The sequence below is a fragment of the Lepisma saccharinum genome, chromosome 8, assembly GCF_977018435.1.
Source record: "Lepisma saccharinum chromosome 8, izLepSacc3.1, whole genome shotgun sequence".
Classification (NCBI taxonomy): domain Eukaryota; kingdom Metazoa; phylum Arthropoda; class Insecta; order Zygentoma; family Lepismatidae; genus Lepisma; species Lepisma saccharinum.
This window is the reverse complement of record NC_139236.1, coordinates 68,208,433-68,222,253: the sequence shown is the minus strand read 5'-3', so window position 1 is coordinate 68,222,253 and position 13,821 is coordinate 68,208,433. Positions and strand designations below refer to the sequence as shown.

General features: G+C 39.0%; 1 protein-coding gene across 2 annotated transcripts in view; it reads left to right on the top strand.

The window, feature by feature from the left end:
• Positions 1-13,821, top strand: part of Eip93F (Ecdysone-induced protein 93F) — a 41,520-nt gene that overhangs the window by 23,516 nt on the left and 4,183 nt on the right. For both annotated transcript variants that reach the window (XM_083126812.1, XM_083126813.1), the window contains exon 3: positions 8,913-9,361. In XM_083126812.1, coding sequence (XP_082982938.1) covers positions 8,913-9,361 — 449 coding nt within the window. The remainder of the gene's footprint in view (positions 1-8,912; positions 9,362-13,821) is intronic.

Here is a 13,821-nt window from a genome sequence, read left to right as displayed (position 1 = left end):
CACAATTTCTTATAAATCTCACTTGAACTGTTTTACATGCAAAAAGATTTTTCACTTTGATCTTGTCTAGTGTATTCCAAATAATTTGTTCTTAATTAATTTCATCTACGTTGGAATTAACCTAATAAAAAGAAAAGCGATGTTAAAAAGAAATCTGCGCCTCTGATTGCCTCCTCCCCCTTAATCATTTCAAACTACTAGACTGAAGAAACTAGACATGATGGGTAAAAATGGATTTCATTTTTGAAATCAGCATGGTGAAATTATTCAGGACAACAGTCACCTGCAATATCCAAACCCGTTCAGGCCGATGTAATTGGATGCACTTCACAAGGATCATAGTAGAGGAAATGAACTGGAAAAATAGGCCTAACCTGGAAATAATTGCAACACAAATGCTTTTTGTGCCAGATTGTGTGGAATGGTATAGTGAACAATATATATTAAAAACCCGCCATCCAAATGTTTGGGGAAAATCCACCATATTGGAAAATGGGGGCAAAAATTCAACTTAAAAATTAAAAATATATGTGTGCATTGTACACAAAATATCTTGAGGAAATCATAAGCTATGAATTTGGTTCAGTGACTGTACGACGTAAATTACATAGTTTCTTACATATTTGCTATTTTTTGTGTCAGAATACAAATTTTACAATAATTCTAAAAATTTAAGAAAATATTTGAATCTTTCTAATTCAATTACGATTTATGGTAGTTCTAAGTTCTATCAAACAAAAACCTTAATTTAGCAAATTTTCTGCTCTTTCATTTTGGTCATCTTCACTTTTTGTGTACAATGCACACACACACACACACACACACACACACACACACACACACATATATATATATATATATATATATATATATATATATATATATACTGTGCGTTCATTTCGATCTGCAGCCGAGAGATCGGGAGAAGCGTGGCGGGCGGCGCTGACGGAGATGCCGACATTTGCGGCCTGTAATGCCCGCTTATTTTTATAGACATATGCAGACTAGGGATGGCCAAACGGATCCGGATCCGAAAAATCCGGATCCGGATCCGGATCTGAAAGTTTCGGATCTGGATCCGGATCCGAGAGTTCCGGATCCGCGGATCCGGATCCGAAAGTTCCGGATCTGGATCCGGATCCGAGAGTTCCGGATCTGGATCCGGATCCGAGAGTTCCGGATCCGCGGATCCGGATCCGAAAGTTTCGGATCTGGATTCGGATCCGAGAGTTCCGGATCCGGATCCGGATCCGGATCCGGGTCCGAAAGTTTCGGATCTGGATCCGGATCCGAAAATCCGGATCCGGATCCTAGAGTTTCGTATCTCAATCCCATTATAATATTACCACACCTGAGTCCTACAAGAATTTTTTTCAAGTGTTGTTCCTAAAATACTTTGCTACGCATCGGCTAACACACTCGTGCACAAATGTCCGAAGTGATTTTGTAAATGCCATTGAAACGAATATGTATTCATTCGAATGTATTGGAAATGAAAACACACATAAATGTGAGACATTCCATTCGAGGATGAAACCTTTAACACATATAACAAGATAGAAATGTTATACAAAAATTATACAATTGTTCTACAGTTACAGTTCAACAAATTAAAATGAAACATTATAATATATGCCGTGTTAAATAATTACAAAATGTAAGACTAACAAGGGAGGTTATCAAAGTATCCCCCTCCGATTTCCATGAAACTTGGCAGGTGTATAGTGGGGCCCAAAGGAAGAATTACGTGTTTTTTTGTTTCAGCTAAAAAACTGTTTTAGGGGGCAAAACCCCCTCAAATGTCAAGATGAGGACAAATTGAAGTGAGGATCTTACCCCTGTGTCTTTCCGATTTCCATGAAACTTGGCAGGTGTATAGTGGGGCCCAATGGAAGAAATACGTGTTTTTTTGTTTCAGATAAAAAACTGTTTTAGGGGGCAAAACCCCCTCAAATGTCAAGATGAGGACAAATTGAAGTGAGGATCTGACCCTGTGTCCCCCTCCGATTTCCATGATACTTGGCAGGTGTGTGTATAAACGGGCCCAAATGAAGAAATACGTGTTTTTTTTTGTTTCAGCTAAAAAACGGTTTTAGGGGGCAAAACCCCCTCAAATGTCAAGATGAGGACAAATTGAAGTGAGGATCTGACCCCTGTGTCCCTCCCATTTCCATAAAACTTGGCAGGTGTATAGTGGGGCCCAATGGAAGAAATAAGTGTTTTTTTGTTTCAGCTAAAAAACGGTTTTAGGGGGCAAAACCCCCTCAAATGTCAAGATGAGGACAAATTGAAGTGAGGATCGGACCCCTGTGTCCCCCTCCGATTTCCATGATACTTGGTAGGTGTGTGTATAAACGGGCCCAAATGAAGAAATACGTGTTTTTTTGTTTCGGCTAAAAAACGATTTTAGGGGGCAACCCCCCCTCAAATGTCAATATGAGGACAAATGTAAGTGGGCATTTGATTTGTGTGTCCCCCTCCGATTTCCATGAAACTTGGCAGGTGTATAGTGGGGCCCAAAGGAAGAAATACATGTTGTTTTTTTTTGTTTCAGCTAAAAAACGGTTTTACAGTGCGAAACCTACTGAATTGTCAAGATGAGGACAAATTGCCGTGGGAATCATCTGACCCCTGTGTCCCCCTCCGATTTCCATGATACTTGGTAGGTGTGTGTATAAACGGGCCCAAATGAAGAAATACGTGTTTTTTTGTTTCGGCTAAAAAACGATTTTAGGGGGCAACCCCCCCTCAAATGTCAATATGAGGACAAATGTAAGTGGGCATTTGATTTGTGTGTCCCCCTCCGATTTCCATGAAACTTGGCAGGTGTGTGTATAAACGGGCCCAAATGAAGAAATACGTGTTTTTTTGTTTCGGAAAAAAATTTGTTCTAGGGGGCAACCTCCTCTCAAATGTCAAGATGAGGACAAATTGAAGTGGGGATCTGACCCCTGAGTTCCCTTCCGATTTCCATGAAACGTGGCAGGTGTATAGAGGGGCCCGAAGGAAGAATTACGTGTTTTTTTGTTTGAGCTAAAAACTGTTTCAGGGGGCAAAATCCCCTCAAATGTCAAGATGAGGACAAATTGAAGTAAGGATCTGACCCCTGTGTTCCCCTCCGATTTTCATGAAACTTCGCAGGTGTATAGAGGGGCCCAAAGGAAGAAATACGTGTTTTTTTGTTTCGGCTAAAATACTGTTTTAGGGGGCAAAACCCGCCTCAAATGTCAAGATTAGGACAAATTGCCGTGGGAATCATCTGACCCCTGTGTCCCCCTCCGATTCCCATGAAATTTGACAGGTGTATAGAGAGGCCGTATGCCCCCTGTTTCTTCCTATGCCATATTTACGTGGTTTCGGGGACAGATCCCCACTTCAATTTCTCCTCATCTTGACATTTGAGGGGGGGGGGGCTCTATACACCTGCCAAGTTTCATGGAAATCGGAGGGGGAGACTTAGACCTCCCTAGTAAGTAAGTGTATTAATTAATTACAAATCGCGCACGCGAGCACACACACACTATATATATATATATATATATATATATATATATATATATATATATATATATATATATATATATATATATATATATGTGTATGTATATTATATATATATATATATATGTGTGTATATTAGCAGGTAACAATATGTTATAAGCATATAATTTTTTAATGGACTAGAGGAAAAAACAATTAGTAACTTGATTGGCCACAATTAGAAACATCACATTGTAAGTTTAAGAGAAACTGGGTTGTACGGTGGAACCATAATTTTACATTCTCTCCCTCTTTAATCATTTTATCTTGCTGGTCCAGTGAATATATTGTAAAAATTTACTGAATTGTACATTATCTTGCATTATATGTTTTTTGACACAGTCGCGTGGGAAATGAATAAGGGGGTTCCACTTCACTTTTTCGAAGCAGCATTATTGAAACTTGTTAATTTTCAAGTGAGAAGTATTCAGCTGTCTGGTTCAAAGGTTAGCACACCTGCCCAAATTGCAGATGGACTTATTTATACCAATATATTTTTGACAGTATTTGAACCTGAATATAGCACCTTTCTCTATTATTTATGCTCTCTCCAAGGGCAGTGTTGTTATGTACCAATATCAGCCAGTATGTATATCTGAGAGCATAGGTTTGACTTAATCATTGACCGGTGCTTTTGTTGAGTTTTATGAATTTTATGAGGAAATATGAGTATGTCACAAAAGCAGTTACTGGATAGCTGATGACGATAAGTAGTAGTTTCAAAAGTTGTCTGTAGATATCGGTGCAAACTAACTTGAATACAAGCTGAATAGCAAGCATAAATTCATCTTTCATACTTGGAACTCTGCACAGAAGATTGTGACCATGCTTTAGAAGTACAGTCAAAGAGTAATACACTATTGTAGGTTTTTGTTTGTGGTCTAAAGGATATCCTTGAAACATTCATAGCAGATGCTTAGCTGAGCAAGAGGTAGGAATTGGGCTGAGACTTCTATGGGTAAAGTGGTAGCATAAATGCATTATTGGTGGGTAGTATGTTGGGAAATAAGGGGATACGTAAATATAGTGATAAATTGTGTTCAGGTTTTGTGTCTGTTAAATAGCCATTGGCGAAATGTTTTCCGAGTTACCCTTGTATAAATTGCAGAAGTTTTATTAACTTTTAGCAAGATTTGGTTTTGCGAGCAAATAAAGTGAAACTATCCCCTGTGTTTTGCACCATGCCATGAAGACCAATGTTTGTGTGGAGATAGGACCCACACATTCTTGCTCTTGGCCACAGTGGAGTTGTGATCGTGTATTTCTTTTCCTTGTGGAGTGCCAGACCTGGTCAGCTCATTGTGTCCATCATCCCAGCTTTCTGGGTTTTGAGAAAGGATTCTGTAGTCCTCACAAAGTAGGGTCAGAACCAATTTTTTTTGGATCCTCCACCTGGAATCAAACCAGGGATCTCTTGCACCAAAGCTGGAGTTCAGACCATTAGTGTGTGTAGAGCTCTTTTCCCATCCTTCACATGAACATAACGATTTTGTTTTCAGAGGCATCTAATGATTTGATATTACCATTTCTCATGTTGCATGCAGTAACAATGCTAAAAGGATAGAGAAGAAGTGTTAAGTCGGAGGAAACCAGAATATTTTCTTTGGAGGAGGACACATTTAGTGTGGCCAAAAGTACCATACAATCTAGTTTTGTTTATTATTCAGATGGTCAGGCAGGGGGGTTCCTCCTCCCCATACACAAGAACTATAGAAATTAGAAAAATAGAAACAGTGGCCAACATATGGCAATAGAAACTTATGAACTCAAATTTGAGGATGTAACTGTGGTCTCAAATAACTGAAAAGAAAGAGAGAACATTATATGAAAGGAGAATTTGAACAGAGACTGCTGGAAAAATATCCCACATGAGATCATCCATCCCGGAAACTGCCTCAGGTCTCCTGCTTGACGTAAATGATTACTCTTTTCATATTCTTTGTGAGAGTATCAGCATCATTGGTCGAGGTATCAGTTCAGCAATAGGTCCAAAGTGTCAGGTTACAGTATGCAAGTGGTAGGAGGTACTCCCACCCACTTAAGGGTAGACATTTATAATAAGTGTCAAAACCTGAGCGTGATGGTTGGAACCATACAGAACTGACTTGTGCATTGCTTGCACCAAACTAACACAATTGAGAATGGCTTGCCACCCATATTTTAGTTTTGGGGCATAAAAATAAATTCTTTTGAGCATTAGAAAGCCTTTGGCATTGTGGTATTTTATTTCATGCCACCTTTTTTTCCCTGTATTAATGGTGAGGATTTAGGATGAATCACTCATAACTCCTGATTTGGCTTGAATTTTACTGTTTGAATTACATCAACACAAATTTTTTATATCACTTATATTCATGATGTTCATTCAGTGGGGAAACAGACATCAAAAATAAAGTGAGAGATTTGATGCCATTAGAAGAGACCATAATTCTTAATTTTTACTTACAGGAGAGCAAGCAATGCTGTGCTATGTATTGAATCTCGGCAATGTGAACTCTTTTATTGGACTTGAGAGTATCCGCAGCATTTTCAATGTCCAATTTTTAACTATTTCCCATGTCGCAATATGTTCATTTTGGCCAGTAATCGTATGTAGGTTTTCATATCACCAATAAAATACACACACCCAGGCATAGGCTTGTGCAAGGGGGCAGTTGCCCCCCTCCTAATCACCAACGTCTACAGATTTTTTCAACGGAGGGTCAAACAAAGTATTTTTCCATGGGCTATATTACCCCGATAATAGTGTTGCCCCCTTAAAAAACAACACTTGAATTTGAAATTATCGCGTTAATATGAATTACTATGACTGAAATCAAATTATACTTGTGAAATATATACCCTTAGCTCGACATTAGATTTCTAAGGGAGAGGTGTGGCCATCCTTTCCCTCTTCCAGACTTCCCATGTCCCTACATTATTATACTTTCACCTAGAAGATTAGTGTAGAGGAATCTTATCGCTGTGATTAAACGATATTATACTATTAAAGAAAATAAAGTATTTCCAAGCCGATTAAAGTTCAAAGCGACTATGGGAGAAAGGAGTGCAGTGGGGCATCCACAGGGTGGGCAATGAACAAGAGGGTCTGTGCATGCCTGTGCACCCAGGTCTCACTTTATTGCAAGATCTATAATACAAATGAAAGTTAAATTTTGAGCCTTTTTATCATATACAGTGCCTTCATTTAATTATTGTAGCACAGAACACATGCCTTTGTACTGGCTGAAATCATTCCACTTGCTGATGAAACCAGATTTTCACATTCCCCCAACACAGCAATTTTGGTAACTTTCCAAGCTGAGGCTTCGTCAAGTTTCTGCTTGATAAGCCAGGGTGTCGACCAGTCAAGAAAATGTATATTATATATATATATATATATGTGTGTATATTAGCAGGTAACAATATGTTATAAGCACATTCTTACTTTCCAAAGAAGCGCATGTGGGATGGCAAAACGGATCCGGATCCGAAAATTCCGGATCCGGATCCGAAAGTACCTGATCCGGATCTGAAAGTACCGGATCCGAAAGTTTTGGATCCGGATCCGAAAATTCTGGATCCGGATCCGAAAGTTCTGAATCCGGATCCGAAAGTTCTGGATCCGGATCCGAAAGTTCTGGATCCGGATCCGAATCTGAAAATTCCGGATCCGCGGATCCGGATCCGGATCCGAAAGTTCTGGATCCGGATCCGGATCTGAAAATTCCGGATCCGCGGATCCGGATCCGAAAAATTTTAGGATCCGGATCCTAAGGATCCGGAACCAACCGGATCCGGATTTCGGATCCGCCAGGATCCGGATCTGGCCACCCCTAATGCAGACATTTATATAAATATTGCAAAACGATCACTAACCTGTGTTATAACACGCAAAAGTTCTTCTGTAATTCATCCAAGTTCTGCTCTTATATACACAAAAAAATACGCTTTAGAATCTATGTTAAGAGCCACAGATAATAAAACATTTTAATCATAGTTTTGACCAGTAATGCCCTGCTTAAGTTTATATCCTTGAAAGAGTTTTGTGCCGATGGGGATCGTTTGGAGGTTTTGACTGTGCAACACTGTATCAAGATTACGCTGTAGAAGAAACCGTTAAAAGTCAATAGTGTTCGTGAGCTTCCTTGCAATCCGAAATCTCCGAGCTCGAGTTTTTTGTTCCTTCGCGACTAGATGAAGACAGAGTTGTAAATATAGTGGCGAGCAATGTAAACCCAGAGCGTGTTAATTTCGTACTGTGCGCAAGAGTGTTATTCTTGGTTACTTGCAGTTACTTGTTTGTGTTATTGTAGTGTGTATGTGTGACGTGTCAGTGAGACGATTGGAATGCCAGCCGCAAGATTCACATTAGAACAAAGATTTTTTTATGTATGACATGTACCTACATGAAAACAAACTCGTGTCGTGACGTGTGTAGGTAATTTGTACAGAAATTCCCATGCGTTTCAACTCCACACAGAGATACGGTTAGACATCTTGTCCTTAAATTACGAGAAACTGTATCGTTAAATTTTAAAACACCTAAGCAAAAACGACGGATTCTAACCGAAGCAAAACTCGATGATATTGGTGCAGCGTTAGAACGTTCTCCAAACAAACCTCTATGCCGTGTTTCACAAGAGTTGGGCGTGTCAAAATCATCGGCACATACAGTCACTAAGCTACTAAAATTAAAACCATACTCTTATAACACAGGACACAATCTGGCACAAAAAGCACTTGCATTGAAATTATATCTGGGTGAAACCGTATATTTCCTCTGCTGTCACTCCTTACACCCCAGACAGGTAATCAAACCCGGATCCTTCGGTAACTAGGTTGCACGTGCACCATTCAATACGCTAATTGAAAGCACAGTAGAATGCTTCACACTGTGGTGATGGGAACCAGGATGACTTTATTAGCTTATAATTAGTAAGGAATACTTTTCACAGTAAGGTGAGGGTTTAATGACTAAGTAAAAAATCATGCTCTAGAAAATACTTTAGTGGTTAATTTTGAACTTCAGAAGGTATATGCTTTCTTAAATATTCCCTCCAAATTTCAAATGCCTCCCCTGCATTCAGAGGAATGGAACCTGTTCCTACAACGCAGATGACTTCATGCATCAGGAGGGAGAGTTTTCACGACCGTGTTGCATCCACCTTCTTGTCTTTCCACCATAGGGCATGACAGGCCCCACAAGTCTCAATTCAACTGGTGAAATCCTAAAGTTACACATGAATCATTTCAGTGTGAAAACTCCCTTTAGCTAGTTGTCTTAGCTGTGTGTCTTTTGTCCCTGTATTAGGAGATGAGTGCAAAACCTGAATCCTGATGCACCCATTATAATTTTTGATTATTAATCTTATCTCCTGTTGTGCTTTCAGAGTCCACCTTCAGAAAGCAGCCAAAGCTCTCGCGAGACTCCGCCAGCCACATTGCCTGACACACCCGCTTCAGTCCCCCCGTCAACCACCAGTGCAGTTTCCACAATGTCGGCATACGAGTCAGTTACGTCCATGGCTGCCTCACTGGCTGCTGTTGCTGCCTTCAGCACCAGCTCAAGTGCCGGTGCGACCACTGGCACACCGTCCACAATGCTTTATTCCCAGTTTCCCTGGTACCTGCCTCAGCACTTAGGGTCCCGATTTCCTGCCACAAAGGGTGATACGCTCGAAGTGCCATCCCCGAATCAAGAACCATCACTGCCATCGACGGAGCAACCATTGGACCTAAGTGCCAAGCCTCGGAACATGCCTGCGCAAAGCAGCAGTAGTGCGGAAGGTTCGACAGGACTGAAAGTCCCAAATTTGCTGGACAACAAACATATATTCAAGTAAGTAATTACTTTTTTTTTAATTTGTATTTGTGTTTCTTGCAAATCCATCCAAGTACTCTAAGCAATTTTTGTAATGTTTTCTACGTTTGCAAATATTTTTTTGGTGATTTTATGATTATTTAAAATATGGATGATTCTATTTCAAATCATTACCATTGACATTATCCACCTAGGGAAGTAAAAAACATGTAAAATATATAAGCATGAAATAGACAATTTAGAAGCAAAGAAACAAGTGCTTAGAATAGCAGATTAAGGACTGTGCAAAGTATGAAATTATTTTTGCGAGGTATGCTATTGTTTATTCCCTTGAAAAAGCATTTGAATTTTTTAATGGACTAGAGGAAAAAACAATTAGTAACTTGATTGGCCACAATTAGAAACATCACATTGTAAGTTTAAGAGAAACTGGGTTGTACGGTGGAACCATAATTTTACATTCTCTCCCTCTTTAATCATTTTATCTTGCTGGTCCAGTGAATATATTGTAAAAATTTACTGAATTGTACATTATCTTGCATTATATGTTTTTTGACACAGTCGCGTGGGAAATGAATAAGGGGGTTCCACTTCACTTTTTCGAAGCAGCATTATTGAAACTTGTTAATTTTCAAGTGAGAAGTATTCAGCTGTCTGGTTCAAAGGTTAGCACACCTGCCCAAATTGCAGATGGACTTATTTATACCAATATATTTTTGACAGTATTTGAACCTGAATATAGCACCTTTCTCTATTATTTATGCTCTCTCCAAGGGCAGTGTTGTTATGTACCAATATCAGCCAGTATGTATATCTGAGAGCATAGGTTTGACTTAATCATTGACCGGTGCTTTTGTTGAGTTTTATGAATTTTATGAGGAAATATGAGTATGTCACAAAAGCAGTTACTGGATAGCTGATGACGATAAGTAGTAGTTTCAAAAGTTGTCTGTAGATATCGGTGCAAACTAACTTGAATACAAGCTGAATAGCAAGCATAAATTCATCTTTCATACTTGGAACTCTGCACAGAAGATTGTGACCATGCTTTAGAAGTACAGTCAAAGAGTAATACACTATTGTAGGTTTTTGTTTGTGGTCTAAAGGATATCCTTGAAACATTCATAGCAGATGCTTAGCTGAGCAAGAGGTAGGAATTGGGCTGAGACTTCTATGGGTAAAGTGGTAGCATAAATGCATTATTGGTGGGTAGTATGTTGGGAAATAAGGGGATACGTAAATATAGTGATAAATTGTGTTCAGGTTTTGTGTCTGTTAAATAGCCATTGGCGAAATGTTTTCCGAGTTACCCTTGTATAAATTGCAGAAGTTTTATTAACTTTTAGCAAGATTTGGTTTTGCGAGCAAATAAAGTGAAACTATCCCCTGTGTTTTGCACCATGCCATGAAGACCAATGTTTGTGTGGAGATAGGACCCACACATTCTTGCTCTTGGCCACAGTGGAGTTGTGATCGTGTATTTCTTTTCCTTGTGGAGTGCCAGACCTGGTCAGCTCATTGTGTCCATCATCCCAGCTTTCTGGGTTTTGAGAAAGGATTCTGTAGTCCTCACAAAGTAGGGTCAGAACCAATTTTTTTTGGATCCTCCACCTGGAATCAAACCAGGGATCTCTTGCACCAAAGCTGGAGTTCAGACCATTAGTGTGTGTAGAGCTCTTTTCCCATCCTTCACATGAACATAACGATTTTGTTTTCAGAGGCATCTAATGATTTGATATTACCATTTCTCATGTTGCATGCAGTAACAATGCTAAAAGGATAGAGAAGAAGTGTTAAGTCGGAGGAAACCAGAATATTTTCTTTGGAGGAGGACACATTTAGTGTGGCCAAAAGTACCATACAATCTAGTTTTGTTTATTATTCAGATGGTCAGGCAGGGGGGTTCCTCCTCCCCATACACAAGAACTATAGAAATTAGAAAAATAGAAACAGTGGCCAACATATGGCAATAGAAACTTATGAACTCAAATTTGAGGATGTAACTGTGGTCTCAAATAACTGAAAAGAAAGAGAGAACATTATATGAAAGGAGAATTTGAACAGAGACTGCTGGAAAAATATCCCACATGAGATCATCCATCCCGGAAACTGCCTCAGGTCTCCTGCTTGACGTAAATGATTACTCTTTTCATATTCTTTGTGAGAGTATCAGCATCATTGGTCGAGGTATCAGTTCAGCAATAGGTCCAAAGTGTCAGGTTACAGTATGCAAGTGGTAGGAGGTACTCCCACCCACTTAAGGGTAGACATTTATAATAAGTGTCAAAACCTGAGCGTGATGGTTGGAACCATACAGAACTGACTTGTGCATTGCTTGCACCAAACTAACACAATTGAGAATGGCTTGCCACCCATATTTTAGTTTTGGGGCATAAAAATAAATTCTTTTGAGCATTAGAAAGCCTTTGGCATTGTGGTATTTTATTTCATGCCACCTTTTTTTCCCTGTATTAATGGTGAGGATTTAGGATGAATCACTCATAACTCCTGATTTGGCTTGAATTTTACTGTTTGAATTACATCAACACAAATTTTTTATATCACTTATATTCATGATGTTCATTCAGTGGGGAAACAGACATCAAAAATAAAGTGAGAGATTTGATGCCATTAGAAGAGACCATAATTCTTAATTTTTACTTACAGGAGAGCAAGCAATGCTGTGCTATGTATTGAATCTCGGCAATGTGAACTCTTTTATTGGACTTGAGAGTATCCGCAGCATTTTCAATGTCCAATTTTTAACTATTTCCCATGTCGCAATATGTTCATTTTGGCCAGTAATCGTATGTAGGTTTTCATATCACCAATAAAATACACACACCCAGGCATAGGCTTGTGCAAGGGGGCAGTTGCCCCCCTCCTAATCACCAACGTCTACAGATTTTTTCAACGGAGGGTCAAACAAAGTATTTTTCCATGGGCTATATTACCCCGATAATAGTGTTGCCCCCTTAAAAAACAACACTTGAATTTGAAATTATCGCGTTAATATGAATTACTATGACTGAAATCAAATTATACTTGTGAAATATATACCCTTAGCTCGACATTAGATTTCTAAGGGAGAGGTGTGGCCATCCTTTCCCTCTTCCAGACTTCCCATGTCCCTACATTATTATACTTTCACCTAGAAGATTAGTGTAGAGGAATCTTATCGCTGTGATTAAACGATATTATACTATTAAAGAAAATAAAGTATTTCCAAGCCGATTAAAGTTCAAAGCGACTATGGGAGAAAGGAGTGCAGTGGGGCATCCACAGGGTGGGCAATGAACAAGAGGGTCTGTGCATGCCTGTGCACCCAGGTCTCACTTTATTGCAAGATCTATAATACAAATGAAAGTTAAATTTTGAGCCTTTTTATCATATACAGTGCCTTCATTTAATTATTGTAGCACAGAACACATGCCTTTGTACTGGCTGAAATCATTCCACTTGCTGATGAAACCAGATTTTCACATTCCCCCAACACAGCAATTTTGGTAACTTTCCAAGCTGAGGCTTCGTCAAGTTTCTGCTTGATAAGCCAGGGTGTCGACCAGTCAAGAAAATGTAAAAATCAACAAGTAGGTCAAGAAGACAATAGAAAGCCAAGAAATTATACTTGTGATCAGGAATTCTTGCTATCACAATGACTTATTGATTGATTTAGTTTATTTTACTTCATTTTTCTACCACTTTTGGCAAATTGCGAAGATGCGGATGAATTGTGGTAAGAGAAGATGGATGAAGGAACAGTCACAAATGTACAGGGACGACAGCACGAGACCCACATAAGATTATACTGGCTCTGTGTCTAGATACCAGTCTCGATAGTGTTGCCAAATGCAGTCCAAAATGTATCAATAGGTAAAACAAGTCTATCTTGTTAAATACAGCTTCAGTTTCCATCTTAACTTGCCTTTTGGTAGGGTTTTTTTTTTCATTATATGAATATTTATTATCTTAATTTCCAACTTTACCTAAGTATGGGTCGAATAAATAAAGGTTAAGAAAAACTAAAAACACGTCAGGAATTTTGTATTTGTTATGTTGGTAGACACCCTGTAAGCACACTGCAAAACATTCCAAAAGAGCTAACTGTGCAACATGTTATTGAGAACAGATCAATGTCATTGTACCATGGCACCTCCCTCTGCTGTGAACGTCAGTATTTGCTTTGATATCAGTCGATGTGTTGTGTTGTATTTTCACTTCTGTGTAGTTTGCTAAGGTGAGAAGTGATAGCCGATTACTGTTTAGTGTTGTTATAATCCCAAGTACAATTTGGAACAAAGATTTTTTATGTATGATTATGTGAGGAAGTGAGTTTTAATTGATGAATTTTCTCAAAAAGATGTGAAAAATGTGTGGCAACGAAAACGTTTCCAACACATTCTGTAACACTTGAGTGGAGGGATTACGCATTGCTTACAAGCAGCGTTGTTCCAGCCACTACACAGGCGTCTGTTGCT